Genomic DNA, 27,426 nt, shown 5'->3' on the forward strand with positions numbered 1-27,426 from the left:
TGATGTTTGTACTTTTCTAATCAGTTGGTCCTGGTCTCTTTTTCCCATTTTTACCTTGTCACTCATTTCCTAATCCTTTTCAGTGTCTCTCTTTTCCTACTGTCTTCTTCCTTTCCTCCCTCACACACGCTTTCTCTCATAGATTCCCTAACACACAAGCTCTTACTCTAACACCCCCCCACCTTAGGCTCCCATTCTTATGCACACAGAGACGCGCACCCAGGCTCCATTCTCACCCACACACACACACAGGGCTTTTTCATTAGGCACAGCCAAAGTCCTACTTCTGCCACTGTGGGGATGGAATCCTACGGCGACCTGTCTGGTCCCTTCCTGTCCACGTTGACTCTTTAATGCAGTGGTTCTCAACCTTTTTACCCATCGTGACACACCTGACAGACCATGCTTACATGTGTGACACACTGCTCATTACAATTCACGGTGGAAATAAAAAATAAAGGTCCAGTATTATTTTTATTCTTAAGAATGACACAAGGAAAGATACATATTCTGTCTGAACAGAAATTGCATAAATAGTAAACATCCCACACCAAAACAGCACCAATTTCCAGCACTTAAACAGTAACCACCTTACCTAAGAAAAGGCAACACTGAAAATATTACACCAGGCCTTAAGACACCAATACATCTCCTATTAGGAAAACGGACCAAGTCAGGCTGCTATAGAGCCCTACACAGAAACTACACGCCAGCAGAAAACCTCACCTGAATCACATGTGCTGACCCTTACCTAACAAAGAATAAAGAGACCAAAACGCATAACTAGAAGCATGTAGAAAAAACTGAATTGGAAACCACAACAAGCCAGAGTCTCTGTATGCAGTGTAACAAAGGAAAAAAAGAAACATCACCAGTCCTTATAAAACAAATCAAGAAATATAAAATCAGTAGCAGTAAAACCATATTAACAAAAAGAACAAATTATTTCAAAACAGCTGATGAATGGAATATCCAATAATTAAAAAATCATATAAAAATGTCTAGATCCCAATAAAATATTTCAAAATAGCAGACACAAAGACCCAGAAATGAAAAATAATAAGGATACAAAAATTTTTTGCTCTGTATATTTGAGAACATTTGATATCCAGGTGCCATGAAATTGTTTTGAATTAGCAGGAGGAGGGATGGTTTGCTTGCAACTTTCTCCTTTCACTCTCTCACACACTGGCTCTCAATCGCTCACATATATACATGCTTTTTCTCTCTCACTTATATAAGCTCTTAATTACACATTTACACACATGCTGTCTGTCTTTTCATGCTTACACACACAGGCTTTCAATCACACACATACATGCTGTCTTTTTCTCTCACACACATACATGCTGTCTTTTTCTCTCATTCACATGCTTACAAACATGTCCTCTCTTTCTCTCATTTACACACAGACTCCCTCACCTAAACCAGCTTTCAGTCACACACAGACACACATGCTCTCTCTTTCTCTCACACACAGACTCTCATTCACATGCTTATAAACATGCTCTCTCTCTTTCTCTCATTTACACACAGGCTCTCAATCACATACTCCCTCACCTAAACCAGCTCTCAATCATTCACATACATGCTATCTCACACCACACATGATCTCAACACACATGCTTGTTCATTCACTCCCCCCCCCCCCTCGAACTAGCGGCAGCAACAACCTCCTCCACCTCCAACCCTAAAGGCAGCAGCAACCTACTTCACTTTCAGCCCTTGGGGAGGAGGAGTCCCATCGGCGGCGGGGGTTGACGATCTTCTTCATTTTCCTCCGAGCTGCGTTGCACATTCTTCAGGCCGTGCCTCTCTTCTGTTCTTCGGGCCGACGCTGACCACACTAGCATGTTCTCTTCTTCCTGCGCACGTACTCGCTGCTCACCGCTTCCGGGGGGGGGGGGAAGAAGAGACCATGCCGGTGCCGCTGACTCCTGCTGTCCTGCCACGTTCTGCCTGGGCTGACAGCATTTTAAGCCCGGGCGGAGGAGGACCGGGGGGCAAGTGGGTCAGCGGGGACCGGATCCTACGACGGCATTGCTCTGAAAGGCCTCTTCTGGTTGGGTGGGCCTGGGTCCAAATTGGGTGGGCAACTGCCCACCCAGGCCCACCCGTGGCTACGCCACTGCCCTACGCATGCAAATTCCGGCCTTTACGCACCGGGCGAATTTTCAAAGAGGCCGGCCACACGCGTAAAGGCCGGTATGTGAATAAATGCTGGGCCTCTTTGAAGGGGCAGGTCGAGGGGGGCGTGTTCTGGGTGGGCAGGGCAAAGGGCGGGCCGAGACAGCACCATGGTTCACTATCCCGAAGACCCGGCTACCGGCACGCGCAACTTACTTCAACTCGGGAGCTGAAGTAAGTTGTGCAGTGAGGAAAAAAAAAGAAAAAGGTAGGAGTTAGGGGGGTAGGGAAGTTCCCTTTACTGGCCTTCTGATTGCTCCTTTCACTGACAGCTTAGTAAAAGGGACCAGTCAGAAGGCCAGTGAAATGAATACATGCATATTAAATGCCATAGGGCTCTCTACTGTACTACCACTTAATACTGAAGCTGGTGGAAGAAGGATAAAATCTCTCCTTCTCCTGCTAGCTTAGCTGTACACTGTTAGGGATTGGGGAGTGGGGTAGAGAGGTTCAGATTGGGAGTGAAATTGTGAGGAGGGATCAAGGCTGCTTCGCCAGTACATTAACACTTATCGGGGGATCATGGCTTCTCGGATAGTACATTAAAACTTATCAGGGGGATCGGGGCTGCTCGGACAGTACATTAAAATTTATTGGGATCAGGAGGCAGCAGGGCAGGCTGTGGCCACACAGCTGCTTGTGGGTTGTATTTTGTTTTTTGGGGGGTTTTTTGCAGGGAGGCAGTTCTCTGGCTAACTTTAGGACTGCTTTTTGCTGATCAGAGTTATTACCTTGCTAGCGTTGAAATTCAGAGCTAGGTGGGTAAATTTAAACCACATCCCAGGATGCCCACATCTGCCCTTTTTTTATCCAGCAAAGTTTTAGCCGTGCAATGACTTATAGAGTTAAAACATAACCGTTCAGCTTAGAGGGATATTCAAAACACAGTTTGTCCAGCTATGTTTTGAACTTAGCCGGACAAGCCCTTTGAATATTGACTTCAGTTGTCTTATATTAAGGCCAATATAAAGGATTCTCCTTGTATTATTTTTTTGGTTTAGTTACCTTTTATTTCTGTGTGCAAAGTTAGAAAACTGAACATTTCCTCCAGGTATCTTATCTCATGGACATCATGTAACCATGGAAGCCTGTTAGAACTCTCCAGTGAATTGGGAAATCATTGGCTGCAGTTATGGGAAATTATCTGGTGGGCAGAGCCTGCTACATGGAGAGTAGTGGTGTGTGGGAGGGGTGCTATCTCTTTAATGTTAATTTTGCATGATTCACGTCTGTGCCATTTTTTCTTCCTTTAGCTTAAAGATACTGAGCTTTGGAGGTCAGAAGACAGAAAAAGAGAAGGCCGCATACAATGTGATTAAGGAGGAACACCGGAAGCTGGGGCCTATCTCCTTTGCGGAGTTCAATGTATTAATTCTCTTTACCCTACTGGTTATCCTGTGGTTTACAAGAGAACCGGGCTTCGTCAGTGGCTGGGCCTCATTTCTCTTTAATAAAGAAGCTGAGTGAGTTCTGCTTTCCATTCAGCAACATGATCACAGTTTCAGATAAATTACTGTGCTAATCCAGTCATGACCTCTTAGCACCTGCAGCTAAAAGATACAGATTTCCAGAGACAAATGTTTAAAGTTGCATACACGCTAATTTTTTCTCACCATTTTTATAGTAATTGCACATTGCATTGAGATTTTACTTGTCATATATAAGCTTCATTATTTGGAGAATCATAGGTAGGGTCTCTGTTTACAACTAGCTACAACTAGCTAAGGACTGATAACCAAGATGGTGACATCTAAAGAGGTCTCATATCTCCTCTTGGATCATAGGTGTTAAAACCAGTAGAGAAGATAGGTAGGTACAAAAATCCTCATAATAAATTACTTTAACCAAATGGTCCCACAATGTGTCTATTTCACGCTTAAATTATTTTTACCTGATCTTGTCACCAGGGAATAGTTCTCGTAATATCATTGAGAAATGGTTAGACAAAAATAAAACAGGTGACCAGTGGACAGACAAATAATCCTTAGAATGCTGATTGTGGGGACTTTGTATAAATGGAATAAAAAGCATTATCCTTTTCTCACAAGACAAGCAGGATGGTAGTCCTCACATATGGGTGACATCATCAGGATGGAGCCCAATCACGGAACACTTTTGTCAAAGTTTCTAGAACTTTGACTGGCACCTACTGGGCATGCCCAGCATGGCACTAACCCTGCATCCAACAGGGGTCCCCCTTCAGTCTCTTTTTTACCAACGCAGCAATAGCCACACGGGTTAAGGAGGTCTCTAGAGATTCCTGACAGGAAGTTTCCTCACGGAACTTCTTTCAAAGTTTTCAAAAAATTCTACCCCATAGGGGTCCCCCTATCGATTCCTTACTCCGTGGTCGAAAGGTAAGGCTTTACCCTCGTTTGCGGTCGATTCCCGTCAAGTTTTCTCTTTGGCCATCGACCGCACCGTGGCTAAATTTTTGTCGAAGCCATGGCGTCGGCTTTTCATTGGTGCCTCGACTGTCCTCGAACAGTGTCCATCACAGACCCGCAAAGGGTTGGTGTGTTATGTTTGGGGTCTGACCATGACATCCTAACTTGCACCAAATGTGCCCAAATGACACCGAAGGGCTGTAAGGCCCACTCAGAGAAAATGGAGTTTCTTTTTCAGGCAAAGCGTCCGACTCCATCGACTGCTTCGACATCGTCTGAGCTGGTGCCATCGACCTCTCGGCAGCAGCGGGACACTGGTGCTGCCCGACTGGCACTGACTACTCCGAAGGTGTCAACTTCTTCCTCATCGGCTCCAGAGAAGGACCAAGGAGAACATCGTGAAAAGCGTCGACACCATCATCGGAAGGTTCAGTCTGCTGATCCAGGCAAGCCCTCGGCGTAGACAGAGCCACCGACAAAGAAATCCCATCCAGAGAAGGCCCCATCCTCTGCCACTGGGTCACCTAGGTGTTCCCCACTTTCATTGGTGCCAGAAGCCAAACTCCACTTTCACCGGTGGACCCTCCGGCTACCCCAATATTGCCTCCTACTCCGGAGCTGGGGTTGCATGCCCCAGGCTTCCGCGAGGAATTGGATCGGATGATCCAAGAGGCCATCGGTAAGGCACTGCAGGGCTTCCAACCTCCATCGGCACCGACACAGATGCCAGCCCCAGTCACCGATCCGATACGCACAGTGCTCACACCGCTACTTGGCAGACTGGATGCGCTGATCGGTGCCCCTCCACCGATGGAACCGAGGATACCGGTATGTGCACCACCTTCCATGTCGATACCTTTGTCATTGGAAAACAAGGAAACACCGATGTCTAAACCTATCTCCGGACCGTCTTGCCACCGATTCGCCCGTCAGTGTCACCAGTTCCATCAGTGCCTATTCTGCCATCGATACCGCATCATCCTCAATCGGTGCCACCTCCGATGCCATCGGTGCCTAGGCCTGATCGTTCAGGAATAGCACCATTACTCCCCTCTGGAGATCCTGTGGGAGCCGGAGATCAACCTTATGATCCTTGGACCGATGATTCTTCCCAGGATACTGATGATCTACCTTCAGAGCCATCTCCCCCTGAGGAGAGAAGACGTTCTCCTCCAGAGGACCTGTCCTTTATTAATTTTATAAAGGAAATGTCTGAAGCCATACCATTCCAACTTCAGACAGAAGAGGACTCTAGACACAAAATGCTGGAAGTGCTCCAATTCGTAGATGCACCCAAGGAGATCATGTCCATACCTGTTCATGAAGTTCTCCTGGACTTGCTGAAGAGGAATTGGGAGCATCCAGGCTCTGTACCAGAGGGTAAATCAGTAGGGTAAAATCGGAAAACAGATGCCGGTACAGACAGCCCCTGGTTTCCAAAAACCACAGCTGGATCACCATTCTGTTGTGGAGTCAGCCCAGAAAAAGCACGATGTTCTAAACTTCATTCTTCCATTCCTCCATCGAAAGAACAGAGGTCCCTCATGCATTTGGCCTTCGTGTTTTCCATGGATCAATGCTTATTTCTCGCATTGCTTCCTACAGTTATACATGACCCAGTATAACAGAGACCTATTCAAGAAGATCCAGGATTTCTCTGAATCTTTACCCAACCAGCTTCAGGATCAACTTAATGCCCTGTCAGATGCTGGCAAGCACGAGGTCCGTGCTGCCTATGATATTTTTGACCCTGCCTCTAGGGTGTCCGCAACAGGAATTAGTGCACAAAGGTGGGCCTGGCTGAAGTCCTCTGACTTAAGACCAGAGGTGCAGGACTGATTGGCTACCTGCCCTGTGCTGGAGACAATCTCTTCGGGGAAAAAAATCCAGGAGACTGTAGCACAGCTCAAATACCACCATGAGACATTATGCCAGCTTTCGTCCGTGCCTTCTGATTTCCCATCCACCTCTAAAAGGACATTCCGAAGAGACTCTAAGCGGTCATCCTTCAAGCCACGGAGATGATATCCTCATGCTACTCGAGGTCGCCCCTCCAGACCTTACCAGAAAGGTCAGGCCAGTCAATCCCGGCCTCAGAAGACTCAGCCAGCCCCTCCACCGGGCCCAGCTGCTGGATTTTGACTCCTCGCTGGAGAGCATAAGCTGACCTCCTCTACCGTCCATACCCGTCGGCGGTCGGTTGTGCCACTTCATCAACATATGGCACATGATCACTTCAGATCAGTGGGTACTTGCTGTACTGACACAAGGTTACCACCTCAACTTCCTGTCTGTACCAGCAGACTCCCCACCTCGGCCGACGTAGGGATCATCCGACCACTCCTCTCTTCTGGAGGAGGAGGTTTCAACCCTCCTGAAATCCCGGGCAGTAGAATCAGTGCCCCTCTCCCAGTGCCCCTCATCCCAAAAAAGTCAGGGGGCATTCGTCCAATACAGGACCTGCGTGCCTTAAACAAATATCTGCAGAAGGAAAAGTTCAGAATGGTAACCTTGGGCTCTCTACTTCCTCTTCTATAAAGAGGAGATTGGCTTTGCTCTCTAGATCTTCAGGACATATATACACACATCTCGATCACTCCGTCTCACTGCAAATTCCTTCGATTCCTGGTCGGTCCCCGGCACTTTCAGTACCGGGTACTGTCATTTGACCTAGCATCCGCACATCGAGTCTTTACCAAGTGCCTCATAGTAGTCGCAGCCTACCTGAGATGTCAAGGTGTCCATGTCTACCCTTATCTTGACGATTGGCTGATAAGGGCTCCAACTCAAAGGGATGCACTAGCCTCCTTACATCTAACTATCCATATGTTGCTGCCTCTCGGGTTTCTGATCAAGTACCCCAAGTCCAGCCTAGTTCGGTCTCAAACCCTATCCTTCATAGGAGCCGACCTGAACACAATGCAGGAAAAAGCATTCCTCTCTCAGGATCGAGCTCGTACTCTCATATCCCTTACACAATGCCTCCAGAATCGACATTACTCGACAGCTCTTCATTTCCTCATTTTGCTGGGTCACATGGCATCCTCTGTATATGTCACTCCAATGACACGCCTCGCCATGAGACTCATGCAGTGGACTCTGAAGTCCCAGTGGACTCAGGCTTACCATCCAATGTCCAGCATTGTCCACATTACCAAGCAGCTTCGCCTGTCGCTGGCCTGGTGGATGCAGCTCTCTAACCTACTTCAAGTCCTTCCCTTTCAGGTTCCAGAACCTCAAATTATCCTAACAACGGACGCCTCCAATCTAGGTTGGGGTGCTCATGTCGATGACCTACAGACTCGGGGTCCCTGGTCTCCAGAGGAAGCCAAACATCAGATAAATTTCCTGGAACTTTGAGCGATCAGCTATGTCCTCAGAGTCTTTCAGGATTGTCTCTCAAACAAGACCATCCTGATTCAAACCGACAACCAGGTAACGATGCGATATATCAACAAGCAAGGGGGAACGGGCTCCTACCTTCCGTGTCAGGAAGCTCCACAGATATGGGTGTGGGCTCTTTCCCACTTCATGTACCTCAGAGCAACCATGGCGGGCATGGACAATATTCTGGCGGACAGGTTGAGCCGGACCTTACATCCGCATGAATGGTCTCTCAACCCCACGGTAGCGGATACAATCTTCCAACATTGGGGTTATCCACAAATAGATCTCTTTGTGTCCATTCACAACCGCAAAGTAAAGAACTTCTGCTCACTCACTCGCAGCCGCCACTCACAGCCGATGGACACCTTTGCCCTCTCGTGGTCCAGCAGTCTCCTCTACACGTACCCTCCACTTCCACTCATATCGAAGACTCTTGTGAAGTTACGAAGGGGCAAGGGTTTAATGATTCTTATAGCCCCTCATTGGCCACGCCAAGTCTGGCGCATCTCTCTAGGGAAGAATCCGCTTCTGATAACTCAGAACAGGTGCCTACGCCACACCAAACTCCAGGCCCTGTCACTGAGGTTTGGTGCACGTCCAAGTCCATAGACCCCTTCACTTGTTCCACTGCAAAGTTTCTGGGCTATCTCTGGCACCTGTCCGAGTCAGGCCTGAAAACCTCCTCTATAAGGGTGCATGTCAGTGCGGTAGCCGCTTTCCACAACGGCGTGGGAGATGTTTCTATTTCGACACAACCCTTAGTCACATGCTTCATGAGAGGTTTGCACCACCTGAAACCTCCACTGCGCCCTCCGGCCCCTGCTTGGAACCTTAACGTGGTCTTAGGACGGCTCATGAAACCTCCGTTTGAGCCTCTCCACTCCTGTGATCTCCGCTATCTCACTTGGAAAGTGATTTTTCTTCTCGTTATCACATCCACTTGCAGAGTTAGTGAGTTACAGGCATTAGTCACCTACCCGCCTTATACCAAAATTCTACATGACAGAGTGGTCCTCCGTACACATCCTAAGTTTTTACCGAAGGTAGTGTCGGAATTTCATCTTAATCAATCCATCATCTTACCTACTTGCTTTCCAAGGCCCCATTCAAACCCAGGGGAACAGGCTCTACATTTCCTGGACTGCAAACATGCTCTAGCCTTTTATCTAGAGCACACGTCAGCCCACAGGAAGTCCAATCAATTATTTGTTTCTTTCGATAACATCAAATTGGGAAATCCAGTGGGAAAACAGATCCTTTCCTCCTGGTTGGTGGACTGTATCTCCTTTTCCTACCAGCAAGCAGGCATCCGCTACAAGACCATGTGAAAGCACACTCTGTTAGGGCCGCGGCAACCTCAGTGGCACACCTTCACTCAGTGCCACACCTTCACTCAGTGCCACTTATTGATATTTGTAAGGCTGCAACCTGGAGCTCTCTCCATACCTTTGCGGCCCATTATTGCTTAGATAAGGCTGGCAGACAAGATTCCATTTTTGGCCAGTCTGTTGTACGCAACTTATTCTCAGCTTAACTACCCAACATCCTACCAGCGAGCCGTTCAGGGTTTTCAGGATGCCCTCCTACCCAAATCCACCCTTGTTGTGCCTGTTGCACGTCTTTGGGTGCTTTTGGTGCATTGTTCAGGCATCCTCAGCTAACTACTCACCCATATGTGAGGACTACCATCCTGCTTGTCCTGTGAGAAAGCAGAGTTGCTTACTTGTAACAGGTGTTTTCACAGGACAGCAGGATGTTAGTCCTTATGAAACCCGCCTGCCACCCCGCGGAGTTGGGTTCGCTTGCGATTTGTTATTTTATTTTTCTCACGTATTTACTATACACAAGACTGAAGGGGGACCCCTGCTGGATGCAGGGTTAGTGCCATGCTAGGCATGCCCAGTAGGTGCCAGTCAAAGTTCTAGAAACTTTGACAAAAGTGTTCCGTGATTGGGCTTGTACTACACCTGAGTTTAACTGGCTCCATCCTGATGATGTCACCCATATGTGAGGACTAACATCCTGCTGTCCTGTGAGAACACCTGTTACAGGTAAGCAACTCTGCTTTCCTTTGCCCTGGCCCTCAAGAGGCATTGCATAACTTCCAAAGATTTTTAAAGCCAAATTTAAATGCAGAAATTAAAAATTTGTGAAATGTTTTTTTAAAAATAAGATTGTGCTCTTTGGATGAGTCTTTGGTCTGCAAATAGGGCAAAGTCTGCTTATTTCTTAATATTGTGCAACATGCTTAAAAAAGTGTCTTCTAACACAAGCCCAGTCATTGAACCAGATGAAGAGCAGCATTGAAATGAATTCATTTGTTTTAATGTGTGCAATGTTTTGATCAATCCAAAAAGAGAATTTTGAATACATGTGACCCAGATCTCTGGAAGGCTGGCAGTGTTGATAAATATCTCCTGTAGAGTTTGAGGCTTTCCCTATTGGTGCAGAATGGGGGAAGATTTGATAAGTTAGGCCCCACCAAAATTTTTTCTCTGGAAACAAAATCCCAAACTAAACATGAAAGAAAATGTAAAAATTCCATGACAATCAGAAACTGTCTGATAACATTTCTGCTTCATTGTTTTCACCCAGATACGTCTCAGACGCCACAGTGGCTATGTTCATTGCTGTTTTGCTTTTCTTAGTGCCTGCCACCAAGCCCCAGTTCAGGTGGCATAATGGTGACTCTGGAGAGACCGAAGAAGGTAATCTTAAAAGCAGAAAAAGGAGTTTGAGAATGATTAAATGTAAGCAGAAACTCACTGAACGCATGCCAGCAAAATTTACTCCAAGCAAAGAAAAGTGCACATCACAAAGCTGCGATGGCACGGGAGAGACACAGACTCCGGCATAGGGAGTACCATAAAATTTAACAAACGTAGGAGCGTTTAATACATATTGGCACAATAGTTAAAGGAATCAACTAAGCTCAGATTAAACGACTGTGAGCAAATTAAAGGCATAAAAATTAGGAATATGCTATTGTGTTAAAACAATAGGGAAACACCAATGACCTTTATTTCGTTTTGTAACTTTTTCAATCCAGTACACAAAAATAACAAAATTTTGTTTTGTTTTTGTTTTCATGTGCACTGGATGGATTTCAGTAAAACAGGAAAATGAAATGAAAAAATGTGAAACTAAATAAAAAGTAATAAAAATAAAAAATGAAACAAAAATATTTTCCAATGTCACCCTAAAAACATATGCACGTCTGCTCCTTGCAGTTTAGAAACCATGAATCTTCGTGCATACCATTTTAATTTACTGCGACTTAATTTAAGCCCTTAGAGGCAAAATCGGAAAGGTGAATTTTTAAAGACCTACTGTGTCAAAGTGGGGGTATATTGTCTTGGGCTGTCCCTCACCACGTGCATTTTAAGAAGCACCCAGATATGCGAACATCTCCTGATATGCGCATAAATCAAAAAGGGGGCAAGGATGGGCATAGTCTGGGCAGGACATTGGGCTTCCGAGAGGGTCACTTGAAATGTGTGCATAAATATTTACTTCTGCTATGGATGGCGTGGAAGTTGTAAAATAAAAAAATCAGGGCTAGTCAGCAGGGTTTGAAGGGTCGGGGGCTAATAGGGTAAAAGGGAGGCTGTCTAGTTAGGAGGATCAGGAAGTCCTATCCTTTACCGGGGAGAACTGGGAACAAACTGGAGAAACATATATTTGCGTCGGTGCACGTGCCTACTAAAATCCCTCAAATTACGTGGTACAGGCGGCATTTGCGTCCAAAGAAAATTGTGCACACATGTACGTGCATACTGCCAATTTTATAACATACACATATATATGCGCATATGCTATAAAATGGCTGCATCCATTAGCGCGAGCCAGCATATGTACATACATGTGCACCCACGCGGATGTTCAAAAGTTACAGTTCCCTAGTGCTTTTTTGCAAATGTTTTCACTGGCATGATTTTTTTTCAGTGCAGTTTTTCTCCCTTCTAGAAGTTGCAAGAAAAGAAATCCTCAATCAAAAGATGTGTTGTTTCCAAAGCCTGCGAGTATATGGGTTTTTTTTGTTGTTGTTGTTTTTGTGCCTGGTGCTTAAATCTAGCCATAAAACTTTATTGCAACAACATAGATGAGTCGGGAATTGTGAGAATCTTCCTGAACTTAATAGGAATCACGGGAAAATATGAGACTGTGAAATGCTATTTTTGTTGTGCAATCTGTCACTGTGAATTCTTTGTGTTCTTTTGAAAACTAACGTATCTGATACAGTACAGTTATTTCAATTTTCTTTTTTTTTTTATATAGATAAACAGTTTTTTCCTTCTCCCTTGCTGTCCTGGGAGGTCGTTCATAAGCAGCTGCCGTGGGGTGTCGTGCTGCTACTGGGAGGCGGATTTGCTTTGGCTAAAGGAAGTGATGTAAGCTGGGTTTAGCTGGAGTTTTTTTTCCCAAACTGGCACCAATAATTGTTGGGGGAGCTTAAGGAAAAATGTTTGTTCCCTGTGCATACCCGGATCAGTCCAGACTGCTGGGTTTTGCCTCCCTTCCAGCAGATGGAGATAGAGAAAAACCTTGAGAGCACCCCCTCTTAGTCCGGTGTGCAACCTGCATCCTCTCAGTATTTCTCTGTCTCCAGCAGCCGAGAGAGCTCTTTCTTATATATTGGATGAAATCATCTTCATCCCTTACAACACTCTCCACTTCGAAGATGGCATTGAGGGGGAGGGGGAACTGGATACTGATATGCAGACCATAGGAAAAAAGCACAGGACTGTTTCTACAGTCAAGTCCAAAAGCAAAGAATGTTCAAGCAGCATTGTCTGAATTATCAATAAGGCTGTCGTCCGTCCGCCCCCCCCCCCCCCATTAAAATGTTGCTAGCAGTAATTTTGTTATGGGTTTGACAATTGCTTGGTTTTTGATTGTAAATATTAGTATCCCAGGACAAGCAGGATGCTAGTCCTCACATATGGGTGACATCAGTAATGGAGCCCTATACAGAAAAACTTTTGTCAAAGTTTCTAGAAACTTTTGACTGGCACAGTGTGCCCACTGAGCATGCTTGGCATGCCATGATATTCTCAGCCACAGGGGTCTCCCTTCAGTCTTCTTTTTTCCGCAAAGCCGTTAGCCTCGTGGTTAACTGGAGTCCTGTGTGGTGATTTTCACCACATATATAAAAACAACCGAAAAACTTTGAAACCGCAGGGGTCCCCCGTTTTTTTACCATTGTGGTAAGTTTTTCCATTTTTGCATCGGTTCCGTACCGTACCTATTAGCCGAAAGTCGTCGACAGCTGACCGACTTCATAATGGCTAAGGGTTTTAAGAAATGCCCGATTTGTTGTCATACAATGTCCATCACGGACCCACACTTAGAGTGTGTTCTCTGTCTCGGTGAGAGACACGATATCCTAACCTGCCCGAAGTGTGCCGAGATGACGCCAAAGGGCAGGAGACTCCGGATGGAGAAGATGGAGCACCTGTTCCATTTACAGCTAATGCCCTCAACTTCGACGTCCACGCAGTCGTCTCGGGCTGGAGTGATCCATAAGGTCGTCCTGAAGAAAAGAAAACTGGATGAAGCGGGAGATAGAATGTCACCAACCCCATCTATATCTTCGATAAAATCGACGTCGGTCGTCGAAAAAAGCACTGACCACAAACAGAAGCATCGACATCGGAGGCCTCACGATCCTGAGACCGACCCGATATCCGGCGGTCCATCGAAGGATCCTGGATTAGCGTCTAAGAAACCTCGGAGAGAGGACGCTTCATCGAGGCCTTCCACCCCAAGGCAATCCCCACCAATATCAGTGCCGGGAACCATACCTCCTCAGGGCTCTGCGGAGGTACCGGAATCGCCTTCACTGCCTCCCCCCATAGCTGCTTCTCACCAGCTATGCAGGTGGAACTGGACGGCTATATCCGCCAGGCAGTCAGGAATGCACTCTTCGACATCCCTTCGATGCCAGCACCGACTCTGCCTTCGAGGCCAGCGCCATTGCCAGTACTGTCTCCATCGTCGATTCCATCGCCAGTACCGATGCCCTTACCGGTTCCATCGCCAGGTCCATCAATGCCAGTACCGATGCCCTTACCAGTTCCATCGCCGGTTCCTTCGATGCTAATACCGATGATCCTACTGACTCCATCGTCTATTCCGTCGATGTCCGATTTATCTTTCTTTGCGCCGATTTTAGCAAAACTAGATACACATATCGGTGCAATCCCTGTGAAGCCTCAGGAAGTGCTGATACCACCACTGAGGGGAGAAGATACTGCCGGAGAATCACCGATTCCAGATCCAATCCCGGGTCCATCAGGGGTTCCACACCCATTCCCACCAATATCCCCATTGTTCCCATCGAAACCCAGGGGACAATCATCGATGCCATCGATACCAAAGGTGCCTAGACTGCATACACCTGATTCATGGAAGGATACTGACACTGATACCTCCTCAGAAGAAGTCCTGTCAGAACCATCTCCTCCAGAGGAACGTAGAAAAACCCCTCCGGAGGACCTCTCCTTCTCCAACTTCATCAAGGATATGACTGACACCATTCCTTTTCAGCTACAGTCAGAGAAAGACACCAGACAAAAGACCCTGGAAGTGTTGCAGTTCCTGGACCCACCTATGGAGGTATTAGCAATACCAGTCCACGAAGTCCTCATAGAATTGTAACACAGATTATGGGAGCATCCCTGCTCCATACCTCCAGTAAACAAAAGGACCGATGCGACATACCTGGTCCAGCATATCCCAGATTTCCAGAAGACTCAACTACCTCACCAGTCAGTGGTAGTTGAGTCAGCACAAAAGAATAAAAACTCATTCTTCAACTCCACCAGGAAGAGACAACAGGTTCCTAGACAACACAGGTAGGAAGATGTTTCAGGGATCCATGCTAGTTTCCAGGATTGCATCCTACCAATTATATATGACGCAATACCAGCGTAACTTATGGAAGCAAATGCATGAACTCTCTGAAAATCTCCCCCAGCAAGTTCAGGAGTCATTCTCTGACATAATTCATAAAGGTCTGGAAGCGGGCAAACACGAAGTTCGTGCAACATATGATTGTTTTGAAACTGCATCAAGACTATCAGCCCTTGTGTAGGAGACAATCTCTTCGGGGATAAGGTGAAGGAAGCAATTTCTCTCCTAAAGGAACACTCAGAAACCCTAAAGCAACTATCTTCGGTACCTCAGGAGTCTCAAGTACCATCAAGAAGACTCCCAAGAAAAGAGCCAAGCGTCCATACTATAGGCCAAGGCGTTATTATCAACCTCCTTCCCGTGGACGCTCATCCAGACCAACTCAAAGAGCACAAACTAGACAACCAAGGGCGCCTAGAGCTCAACCCCCTCTGCAAACAGGAGCAACATCGGGGTTTTGAAATTCTACCAGAGAGCAGCAGCCTGTCCACCAATCCGACCCCAAATTTGCCAGTAGGAGGTCGGATTGCTTTCTTCCAACACAATTGGTCTCACATTACCACAGACCAATGGGTACTCTCCATCACATCTCAAGGGTACCACTTGGACTTTCTCACTGTACCAAACGATACTCCACCCACCTCATTTTGGACAGTAAACAACCAATCCACACTTCTACAAACAGAATTATCCACCCTTCTGAGAGCCAGGGCCGTGGAACCAGTTCCCTGGCCTCAGCAGGGCAGAGGATTCTACTCCCTTTATTTCCTCATTCCAAAGAAAACAGGAGGCCTACGTCCCATCCTCGACCTCAGAAATCTCAACAAATTTCTGAGAAAAGAAAAATTCAGGATGGTTTCTCTGGGCACCATGTTACCTCTACTCCAAAAGGGAGATTGGCTCTGTTCTCTGGATCTTCAAGATGCATACGCTCACATTCCAATATTCCCTCCTCATCGCAAATCTCTACGATTCCTAGTAGAAAATCAACATTTCCAGTACAGGGTGCTACCATTCGGTCTTGCCTCAGCACTCGAGTGTTCACAAAGGGGTAGATTTTATAATTCTACGCGCGCGCGTACTTTTGTTCGCGCACCAGGCTAGGTGGCATCTGCCCACTGCTAGGTGGGCAGCTGCCACCTAGCAGTGGCAGCTGCCCACCTACACAAGCAAGGCGTGCATGTGTTTCCTTACCTAGACCACTGGCTCATCAGAAGCCAAACAAAGCAAGGAGCTCTCAACTCTCTCAAGCTCACAATAATTCTACTCCATTCCTTGGGATTCCTTATCAACTACCAGAAATCCCACTTCACACCATCTCACCTGTTACAATTCATCGGAGCAGAATTAAACACCATAACAGCAAAAGCTTTCCTTCCAAAAAACTGTGCACAGACACTAGCCTCGTTAGCAGGCTCTCTCCACGCATGCACACAAATAACAGCTCATCAATGTCTCACTCTCTTGGGTCACATGGCCTCCACAGTTCACGTCACTCCTAAGGCCAGATTAGCCATGAGGCTCACGCAATGGATTCTCAAAAAACAACAGATACAAGCCATTCAACCGCTTTCTTATCCACTTCAAGAAACTCAGCAACTACGATCCTCGCTCCTATGGTGGACAACCATGAACAACTTGCTCAAAGGCCTACCTTTCCAACAACCAATTATGCAAGTGACGTTAACTACAGATGCATCCACCTTAGGCTGGGGAGCACACATTGGTCATCTGCAGACCCAAGGTACTTGGACAAAACTCGAAGCTACATTTCAGATAAACTTCCTAGAGCTTCGAGCTATACGTTATGTGCTGCATGCGTTCAAGGACTGTCTTTACCACAAGACTGTTCTGATACAAACAGACAACACAGTAGCTGTGTGGTACATCAACAAACAGGGAGGAACGGGCTTGTATCTCCTTTGTCAAGAAGCAGCACAGATTTGGGACTGGGCCCTAACACACTCAATGCTTTTACGGGCCACTTATCTAGCAGGAATTCACAATGTAGTGGTGGATCTCCTCAGTCATCAATTCCAACCTCATGAGTGGTCTCTGGATCCAATAGTGGTGACCAAGATCTTTCAACGTTGGGGCCATCCAACAGTAGACCTCTTTGCATTACAACTGACTTACAAAGTGGACAATTATTGCTCCCTGTTCAGGCAGAGAAACCGCTTACCCACGTTCGCCTTTGCTCGCCATTGGAACTCAGGCCTTCTATACGCATACCCCCCGATACCGCTAATAACCAAAACTCTAGTGAAGCTACAACAGGATAAAGGGTCCATGATACTCATAGCCCCGTATTGGCCTCGACAAGTATGGTTTCCCATACTTCTAGACCTCTCGATCAGAGACCCAATTCGCCTGGGCACAGCACCCACTCTCATAACTCAGGATCAGGGCAGGTTGCGCCACCCCAACCTTCAATCCCTATCCCTCACAGCGTGGATGTTGAAAGCTTGATCTTACAAACCACTCAATCTTTCAACTAACGTCTCTCAAGTGCTTGTAGCTTCACGTAAACCCTCCACACGAAAAAACTATCGTGCTAAATGGAAAAGGTTTACCAGGTGGTGCACACGAAACAGTGTCAACCCTTTTTCCTGCACTGCATCATCTTTATTAGACTATCTATGGCATCTCTCAGACTCTGGTCTCCAGACCTCATCTGTACGAGTACATTTAAGTGCAATATCAGCTTATCACAATACCGTTGGGGATGCACCAATATCAGTACAACCCCTCGTTAGTAGATTTATGAGAGGTTTAATTCAACGTAAACCTCCACACCGACCACCGGTCACACAATGGGACCTTAATGTGGTCTTAACAAGCTCATGCTTTCTCCTTTTGAACCCATGGATTCCTGTGATGTTAATTTCTCACCTGGAATACTATTTTCATAATAGCCATCACATCTGCAAGAAGGGTTAGTGAGTTACAAGCACTTTTCACATACTCACCCTACTCAAAATTCCTACATGATCGAGTGGTACTTTGTACACACCCAAAATTTCTTCCAAAGATAGTTACGGAATTCCATTTGAATCAATCCATCATCTTGCCTACTTTCTTCCCAAACCCACACTCTCATCAAGGAGAGAGAGCTTTACACACCTTAGATTGTAAGCATGCACTTGTGTACTACTTAGATCGCACTACAGCCCATAGAAAATCCAACCAGCTCTTTGTTTCTTTTGATCCAAACAAACCTGGAAAAGCAGTAGGCAAGCAAACTCTCTCCAATTGGCTAGCAGATTGCATACAATTTTGCTATGAAAAAGCAGGCTTTCCTCTCCAAGGGCGAGTAAAGGCGCACTCAGTACGAGCAATGTCAACCTCAGTAGCACACTATCATTCAGTGCCAATAGCTGACATATGTAAGGCCGCAACATGGAGTTCCCTTCACACCTTTGCGGCTCTCTACTGTCTCGACAAGGAAGGATGACAAGACTCAGCCTATGGACAATCTGTCTTAAAGAACTTGTTTCCAGTATAATCCAACACCTTCCACATCCAACCTTTCGTGATTTCAGACTGCGTCATTTTTCCCAACAGTACGCCAGTTGTGCCTGTTGCACAAATTGTAACCTGTTTGACCAATACAAGGCTGACTTAGCCTGTAGCTTGCTAATCACCCATATGTGAGGACTAGCATCCTGCTTGTCCTGGGATAAAGCAAAATTGCTTACCTTGTAATAGGTGTTATCCCAGGACAGCCACCCCGCGGCGATGGGTCTGATACGTTTTATTATTTTATTTTTGGCTAACACTCATTGCTACAAATGAGACTGAAGGGAGACCCCTGTGGCTGAGAATACCATGGCAGGCCGAGCATGCTCAGTGGGCACACTGTGCCAATCAAAGGTTTCTAGAAACTTTGACAGACGTTTTTTCGTATAGGGCTTCATTACTGATGTCACCCATATGTGAGGACTACATCCTGCTGTCCTGGGATAACCTATTACAAGGTAAGCAATTTTGCTTTACCCTTAACATAAGATTTGGGGGTGGAATGGCAGTTATTACCCTTAACAGAAACATGGGGATAGCCTGCACAGAGCAGCAGTTACTGCCATAAGTGTTATGGCCGCCGGCTGCGGTGGTCCGCGGCCGGGACCAGGTATTCACTCGCGACGTTGGGTGGGCCCGGAGGCTCCTGCAGGAGCAGGGAGCCTCCGGCGTTCTTCCCGCGGCCTGGGCCACTGCGAAGGCCGGCCGCGGAGCACAACGGGGCTGAGCTGACTCCTCCCTCTTCCTGGCTGCATAGAGCTGCGCGCGAGGCTGAAGAATAGATTTAAAGGGGCCATGACAGGAAATGTCATGGCCCCCTCCTGAGGCTCCTCCCTCTTTCCAGGTATTTAAGGCAAGGTCTGCTCCTCAGACCTTGCCTTGGTATTGAGGTTCTGGTCCTGGATCCTGTGCTGGCGTTCCTGGACTCCGTTCCTGATCTTCGTCCCGCTTCTGTTCTCCTTCCTTGTTGGACTGATTCTTGGCTCCTGACCCTTGGACCGGCTTTCGTTCTTCTCTCGGCTTGACCTTGGACTGGCTGCGGACCCTTCTCCTGGGTTACTTCTGGATTGGCTGCGGACCCTTCTCCTGGATAGCGTTTGGACTGGCTGCGGACCCTTCTTCTGGCTTCGACCCTCGGAACGGCCTTCGACTACTCTTCAGCTTTTACTCCTGGACTGACTCAACCTGCTGGAGGCGCCAGCCTTCTTGAACCTATGACCTGCAGGAGGCGCCTGCATCCAGACCAATCTTCAGCCTTGAGGGAGTCTCCTAAGTCCCAGTGGCCGGGTTCCTATGGGCTCCTCCTGGGGGAACCGTGAGCTTCCAGGGCGAAGTCTTTACCCGACAGGTGAACGTTCAAGCCTTGCCCTCAGACTGTAGGGACCAGAGAGGGTTAACTTCCTCTTTGGCAGTGCTAACCTTACCTCGGAACAGGGGTCCACTGCCGGATCCGTAACAGAATACCAAGGACATGGCCTCGGCAGAGGCTTCAGCTCGCCAGGCCATTCCTGGACTAGCCCAGAAAGCCATGGAGCAGCAACGGATATTGGAATCTGGAGCGACTCAATGCCCGTCTGGATTCCATTGCTGTGGCCCAGCCAGCTCCTCCAGCATTTCCACCACCAGCAGTGGGGCAGGGTAATGCCCGTCCTATGATTTCTTTGCCTATTCCTCCACGTTATGATGGTGAACCTCGTTCATGCCAAGGATTCCTCGATCAATGCAGTATGCATTTCCAATTACAAGCTTCGCTTTTTCCGGGTGATCTAACTAAGACTACGTATATTTTATCTTTATTGGGAGGCAAGGCACTAGCATGGGCTTGTCCCTACTGGAGGGGATCAGATCCTATTCTGCAAAACCTTCCTCAGTTCCTGAAACTGTTTCAAACAGTATTTGATAATCCAGGAAAACAAGTGGTCTCAGGCTCCAAGCTTCTTCAACTCCGCCAAGGAGGTCATCCTTTGGTGGATTACACCATAGAGTTTTGAACTCTTGCCTCAGAACTCCATTGGGAGGAGAACTGTCTCCGGACTATATTCTTGGAGGGACTGTCATCTAAAATTAAGGATGTAATGGCGGCCCGTGAGTTGCCTCGCTCCTTGGACTCTCTGATTTGACCTGGACACCAGGATTGATCGCCGTTTACAAGAAAGAACTCGTGAAGGACTTTATACCAGTAGACACATGGCGGTGTCTAGTCCTGTTCGTTCCTCGACTCCGGCAGTACGATCTACAGCCAGCACAGAGAGGTCGGGTGAAGAACCTATGCAGTTGGGTCGTGGACCTCTCTCTCCAGAAGAAAAGCAAAGGTGACGAAAGGCAGGCCTCTGTTTATATTGTGGAGGAGTGGGTCATCTCATTGCGAGCTGCCCTACGTGTCCGGGAAACTGCCAAGCCTAGGGTATATTGTGGGAGTAACCCTAGGTATCACTACTCCTGCTCCTCCACTCACACTACAAATAACCTTGCTTCTAGGAGACCACCAATTTTCTACTTTGGCATTAGTAGATTCCAGGGCAGGAGGAAGTTTCATCCTGCAAGATCTGGTGGAACAACTACATATTCCTACCAGTCTATGCCCTAAGCCGTTAATCATCTCTTCCATCCACGGAGATCCTCTGCCAGGAAAAATAACTCATCACACGATTCCCTTGGATTGCCATATTGAACTGGATCATACCGAAAGCATCACAGTTTATATCATTCAGAAAGCCATTCACCCAGTTGTTCTTGGGATTCCTTGGTTACAACGGTACAATCCACAGTTTGACTGGACATCACTAAGACTGGTTCAGTGGGGGCCAGCCTGTCGTGGAACTTGCATTAAAGAATCCAATGCCTCTAGTACCAGTATCTGCACCACTCGTCTGGAGGGCCTTCCTTCCCAGTATGAACAATTCATCGATGTTTTCTCTAAGAAGGCTGCAGATACGTTGCCTCCGCACCGGGAGTTTGATTGTACCATTATCTTGGTTCCTGGAACTTCCCCACCGCGTGGTATGGTTTATCCGCTATCCGCATTGGAGACTCGTGCTATGATTGAATATGTTCAAGAAAATCTAAAGAAGGGATTCATTCGGCAGTCCAAATCTCCAGCAGGGGCTGGGTTTTTCTTTGTTGATTACCGTGGACTCGATACAATTACCATTAAGGATCGATACCCTCTACTGCTGATAGCGGAGCGTTTTGACCGTCTACAGGGAGCCAATGTGTTCTCTAAACTGGATCTGCAAGGAGCATATAACCCAATCAGAATTCGGGAGGGTGATTAATGGAAGACCGCTTTTAACACCAGAGATGGTCATTATGAATATCTTGTTATGCCCTTCGGATTGACTAATGCCCCTGCAGTGTTTCAGCATCTCATTTATGAAATTTTCCGAGATCTACTTTATGTATGCGTAGTGGTCTACCTCGATGACATTTATATTTTCTCCTCCAATCTACAGACACATCGGCAACATGTTGTTCAAGTGTTACAACGCTTAAGAGAGAATCGTTAATACGCCAAGATCAAAAAATGCATCTTTGAACAGGAATCCTTACCCTTCTTGGGGTATATCATTTCCAAACATGGCTTCCAGATGGATCCTTCCAAATTAAGATGTATCCAAGAGTGGCCTCAGCCTAAAGGATTACAGGCACTTCAGCGTTTCCTTGGATTCGCAAACTACTATCGTAGTTTTATCAAGAACTTTTCCAAACTGGCCGCACCCCTTACCGCACTTACCAGTAAAGGGTCAAACATCAAGGAATGGCCTATCGAGGCTGAACAGGCCTTTCAAGCGCTTAAAAACTCTTTTCTACAACAACCCTGTCTTCGACATCCCGACCCTAAACGGCCATTTATTGTGGGGGTGGACGCTTCTGCTGAAGGAGTAGGAGCTGTTTTAAGCCAGAATGGGGACCTCCCAACCTTGCTCCTACTGTTCTAAGAAATTCTCTTCAGCGGAGCATAATTACTCCATCGGGGACAAAGAATTGCTTGCCATAAAACTGGATTTTGAAGAGTGGCGGCAATGGCTGGATGGAGCGCAACACCGTATAACGGTATATACGGATCATAAGAATTTGGTATACCTTCAACAGGCTCAACAGTTGAACCCGCACCAAGCTCGTTGGGCCCTCTTTTTTATACGTTTCCACTTCGAACTGCGGTATCGCCCAGCTAACAAAAATGTTAAAGCTGACGCCTTGTCCCGATCATTTTCCACTGAAGATGCAGAGGAACCCATTCAGCATATTATAGATCCAGCCTGCATCACCCTAGCTGCTACCTTCACGATTCCACTTGGTAAAACGGTGGTTCCCAAGAGATTGCAGAATAAAGTATTGGCCTGGGGACATGAATCACAACTAGCAGGACACCCGGGACAAGCCCGGACTCAGACACTTCTACAGCAATACTATTGGTGGCCTGGAATATGTAAGGACATAAAAGCTTATGTGGCTTCCTGTCCAACCTGTGCCCAACATAAGATTCCTACAGGGAGAATACAAGGACTGTTACAACCATTACCGGCACCCTCCAAACCATGGACACACATCTCCACAGATTTCATCGTGGAACTTCCGCCCTCAGAGGGCAATACTGTTATATGGGTGGTAGTGGACCGGTTTTAAAAAATGGCCCACTTTATCCCACTACCCTCCCTCTTGTCTGCTCCTCAGTTGGTTCAACTATTTATGCGCCATATCTTCAGACTTCATGGCCTGCCGCAGCACATTGTTTCTGACAGCATGTTTTTGGTGCAATCTCTGTAAAAAATTTAACATTTCTTTGGACTTTACTACTGCGTTTCACCCACAAGCCAATGGACAGGCTGAAAGTACGAATCATACGTTAAAACAATTTCTACGAATATATGTTAATTCTCACCAAGATGACTGGGCGACTCTTCTTTCTTGGGCTGAATTTTCTCATAATTCTCACGCCTGTACTGCCACGGGGGCTTCGCCTTTTTAGATCATATTTGGACATCAACCCAGACCACCCTTGCCTTTACCGTTACCGGTTCCATCCCCTGAAGCCCAGCTCACTGCTGGACAATTAAAAAGACTTTGGGTGGAGGGAGAGAGAGAGGAGAGCAGAGGACTGCAGCGACACGGCTTGGCTTTTCCTTACCATCTTCAGCTGGTCCCGGCAGGGCTGTCTGAGGCCAGCTGGTTTGCCTCGTGACGTCGGCTGCTGAGAGGGGCGGACCCGGAAGCGGCAATAAAACCTGCCGCTCTGCTCTTCTGGCTGAGGGAGAGAGAGAGGAGAGCAGAGGACTGCAGCGACACGGCTTGGCTTTTCCTTACCATCTTCAGCTGATCCCGGCAGGGCTGTTTGAGGCCAGCTGGTTTGCCTCGTGACGTCTGCTGCTGAGAGGGGCGGACCCGGAAGCAGCAATAAAACCTACCACCCTGCGGCGCGTAGCAGAGCCGGCACATTGCTTAAGCCGCGCGCGCGTTCAGTCAATGGACTTTGCCGGACTTCGCCGGAATCGCCAAAAGTAAGATCAAAGAAATCTACTCCTCTCTCTTGGGGTCATATATTCCAGTTAAAAATTGCATAAGAGGGAAGTTGGGACATATCTTGTTTATTGTTTTTCCTTTTAATTAAGTTATGCCTCCCAAACGTAAAGGCAGGGTAAGAGTTTTTCCTACTCTCCCGATGCCGTCTTTGATGCAACAAGAAATAACCAGCTTCATGGCCTCTCCTATCCTATTAGATAGAGATGCCAAGGACTTTGATGTACCAAGGGGTCAGGGAGAGGGCCCCTTGTGTCTACAGAAGAGGCCTCTCTTAGCCCTAACACCGGGCTACCACCAGTGCAAAGGGAGAAGGGAATTAACTGTAGAGGATCATGAAGACCTTGGACTTATTGCGGGGAATGTTCAACCCCGCATTTACAGTTCAAATGAAAAAAAAGACACTTCAATTACCCCTTCACTTGTTGTAGGGGGAAATGAAAGTTTGTCTCTGGTAACTCCTGGAATGGAGGGGAAAGTCACTATGCCAAATATCCAGTTATCAGGTTCACTAACCCGCCCAGCACTAGCAACATTAGAAACTTTGTGGGACTTGATGGCAGACATGACAACTAATATTAAAGATTTGGAAAGGAAAATGGACTTACTTAATGGGAAATATGAACAGGAACACCTAGAGACTCAAAAGCAGATAAAAGAAACCAATGAGAGAGTTAAACATTTGGAAGATCAGGGAAAAAAATCATTGGAGTTTAATGCAGCTGTGGTGAAAGACAGGGATGTCATTAGTAGGAGAATAGAAATGTTGGAAAATAACACAAAAAGGTTCAACTTAAGATTTTTAAATTTCCCCAGAATAGTTGGGGAAGAACCAATAATATCTTTAAAGAAATTTTTTGTTGAACAATTAGGGTTTACCTTAGAGCGGTCTCCCACTGTTAACAATTGTTATTTCCTCCCCACGAGAAATGAATTGCCTAGAGTAGAAAATTTCCAGGGAGACCTTACCAATTTTTTGGAGGACTCCACAGCTAATATAATAAGTAGGGGAACTTTGTTGGTAACCTTTTATTCCACTACAGATATTAATGTTATAATGAAAAAATATTTTAGTAAGTATCCAATTACTTATCATGAAAAACCTATAAAAATTTTCCCTGATCTAGCTCCCTCTACTCAATTGAGACGTAAGGCTTTCTTGGTATTTCGTCAGGAAGTAATCTCGCTAGGTTATTCCTATGCACTACGCTATCCGTGCAAATGTATAATACAAAAACAAGAGAATACATATATATTTTTTGTTCCTGACCAATTAAAGATGTTCTTGGATCAAGCTAGAGTGCCGACCTCAACCCCAGTTTCTAGTTAATATAAAGTAAAGAGGTATATATGCAAATTTTTCTTTAAAAATGTTTTCCCTGTTAATGCTCCCAAGTGTTGGAATAATAACCCTCCAGTTTGATTGATAAACTAATGTGGTGGTTAGTTGTGTTTAATTTACTAGTAAGTGTTAAATATATTGCATTAACCATACATTGTTATTTCATAAATATGCAATGAGAAATGTGAATATTGTATAGTGAAATGTGATAAATAAAGAATTAAAAAAAAAAAAGACTTTGGGTTCATACTCAGCAGATGCTGCGTAAAGCAGTGCTCTCCGCCAAAAACTTTGCCGATTGACACAGTCAACCAGGCCGTCGGTTCCGTATGGCTGAGCACCCGGCACATCCGCCTGAGAGTTCCGTCTATGCAATTAGCTCCTTGTTATATCGGGCCCTTTCCGGTGCTTCGACGACTAGGACCCGTGACCTATCAACTTCGTCTGCCAGCAACATTACGCATCCACAATTCCTTTCACACATCTCTGTTGAAGCCGTTGGTCCTCACTTGGCCTACTCGCAAGATTCCTGAAGCTTTACCGCCTAGGGCAGAAGAAGAGATGATTTATCAGGTGTATGAGGTACTTGATGTCCGTAAACGAGGTCGCACATGGGAGTACTTACTATCTTGGGAAGGATTCGGACCAGAAGAGAATTCCTGGGAGCCAGTAAAAAACATCCTAGATAAAATATTTCTCCAGAACTTTCACAACGAACATCCAGATAAGCCCAAGCCTTCTAGAGGGAGGCCTAAAGGAGGGGGTACTGTTATGGCCATCGGTTGCGGCAAGCCGCGACTGGGGCCGACTGTCATGGCCGCCAGTTGCGGCGGTCCGCAGCCAAGACCAGGTACTCACCCGCGACGTTGGGTGGGCCCGGAGGCTCCTGCAGGAGCAGGGAGCCTCCTCCGGCATTCTTCCCATGGCCTTGGCCGCTGCCAAGGCCGGCCACGGAGCCCAGCGGGGCTGAGCTGACTCCTCCCTCTTCCTGGCTGCGCAGAGCTGCGTGCACGGCTGAAGAATAGATTTAAAGAGGCCACGACAGGAAATGTCATGGCTCCCTCCTGAGGCTCCTCCCTCTTTCCAGGTATTTAAGGCAAGGTCTGCTCCTCAGACCTTGCCTTGGTATGGAGGTTCTGGTCCTGGATCCTGTGCTGGCGATCCTGATCTTCGTCCCGCTTCTGTTCTCCTTCCTTGTTGGACTGATTCTTGGCTCCTGACCCTTGGACCGGCTTTCGTTCTTCTCTCAGCTTGACCTTGGACTGGCTGCGGACCCTTCTCCTGGGTTACTTCTGGATTGGCTGCGGACCCTTCTCCTGGATTGCGTTTGGACTGGCTGAGGACCCTTCTGGCTTCGACCCTCGGAACGGCCTTTGACTACTCTTCAGCTTTTACTCCTGGACTGACTCGACCTGCTGGAGGCGCCAGCCGTCTGTAACCTATGACTTGCAGGAGGTGCCTGCATCCAGACCAATCTTCAGTCTTGAGGGAGTCTCCTAAGTCCCAGTGGCCGGGTTCCTACGGGCTCCTCCTGGGGGAACCGCGAGCTTCCAGGGCGAAGTCTTTACTCGATGGGTGAACGTTCAAGCCTTGCCCTCCAACGGTAGGGACCAGAGAGGGTTAACTCCCTCTTTGGCAGCGCTAACCTTACCTCGGAACAGGGGTCCACTTCTGGATCCGTAACAATAAGAAGCTTGCTGGGCAGACTGGATGGACCATTTGCTCCTTTTCTTCTGTTATTACTGTGGAGTGCCACAGGGATCAGTATTGGGTCCGGTTCTATTCAATATCTTTGTGAGCAACATTGTGGAAGGGATAGAAGGTAAAGTTTATCTATTTGCGGATAATACCAAGATCTGTATCAGAGTGGACATGCCTGAAGAAGAAGAGAGAATGAAGGCTTGAACACTGGTTGAAGATTTAACAGCTGGGATTCAATGCCAAGAAATGCAGATTCATGCATCTGAGATGCGGTAATCCAAAAGAGCTGTATGGGGGGTGGCTAATGTGTACAGACCAAGAATGGGATCTTCAGGTGATAATTTCTGACAATCTGAACATGGCAAAGCAATGTGACAAGGCGATAGCTAAAGCCAGAAGAATGCTGGATTGCATAGAGAGGAATAACCGGTAGGAAAATGGAGGTGGTGAGGCCTCAGCTGGAGTACTGTG

General features: G+C 46.9%; 1 protein-coding gene across 1 annotated transcript in view; it reads left to right on the plus strand.

The window, feature by feature from the left end:
- LOC115097000 (solute carrier family 13 member 5-like) overlaps window positions 1-27,426 on the plus strand; it is a 162,122-nt gene that overhangs the window by 117,729 nt on the left and 16,967 nt on the right. Inside the window, exons 8-10 of the mRNA XM_029612376.1 lie at window positions 3,441-3,650; window positions 10,557-10,669; window positions 12,240-12,352. Of these exons, the coding sequence (XP_029468236.1) occupies window positions 3,441-3,650; window positions 10,557-10,669; window positions 12,240-12,352 (436 nt within the window). The remainder of the gene's footprint in view (window positions 1-3,440; window positions 3,651-10,556; window positions 10,670-12,239; window positions 12,353-27,426) is intronic.

This window comes from Rhinatrema bivittatum, chromosome 8 (assembly GCF_901001135.1).
Source record: "Rhinatrema bivittatum chromosome 8, aRhiBiv1.1, whole genome shotgun sequence".
Taxonomy (NCBI): domain Eukaryota; kingdom Metazoa; phylum Chordata; class Amphibia; order Gymnophiona; family Rhinatrematidae; genus Rhinatrema; species Rhinatrema bivittatum.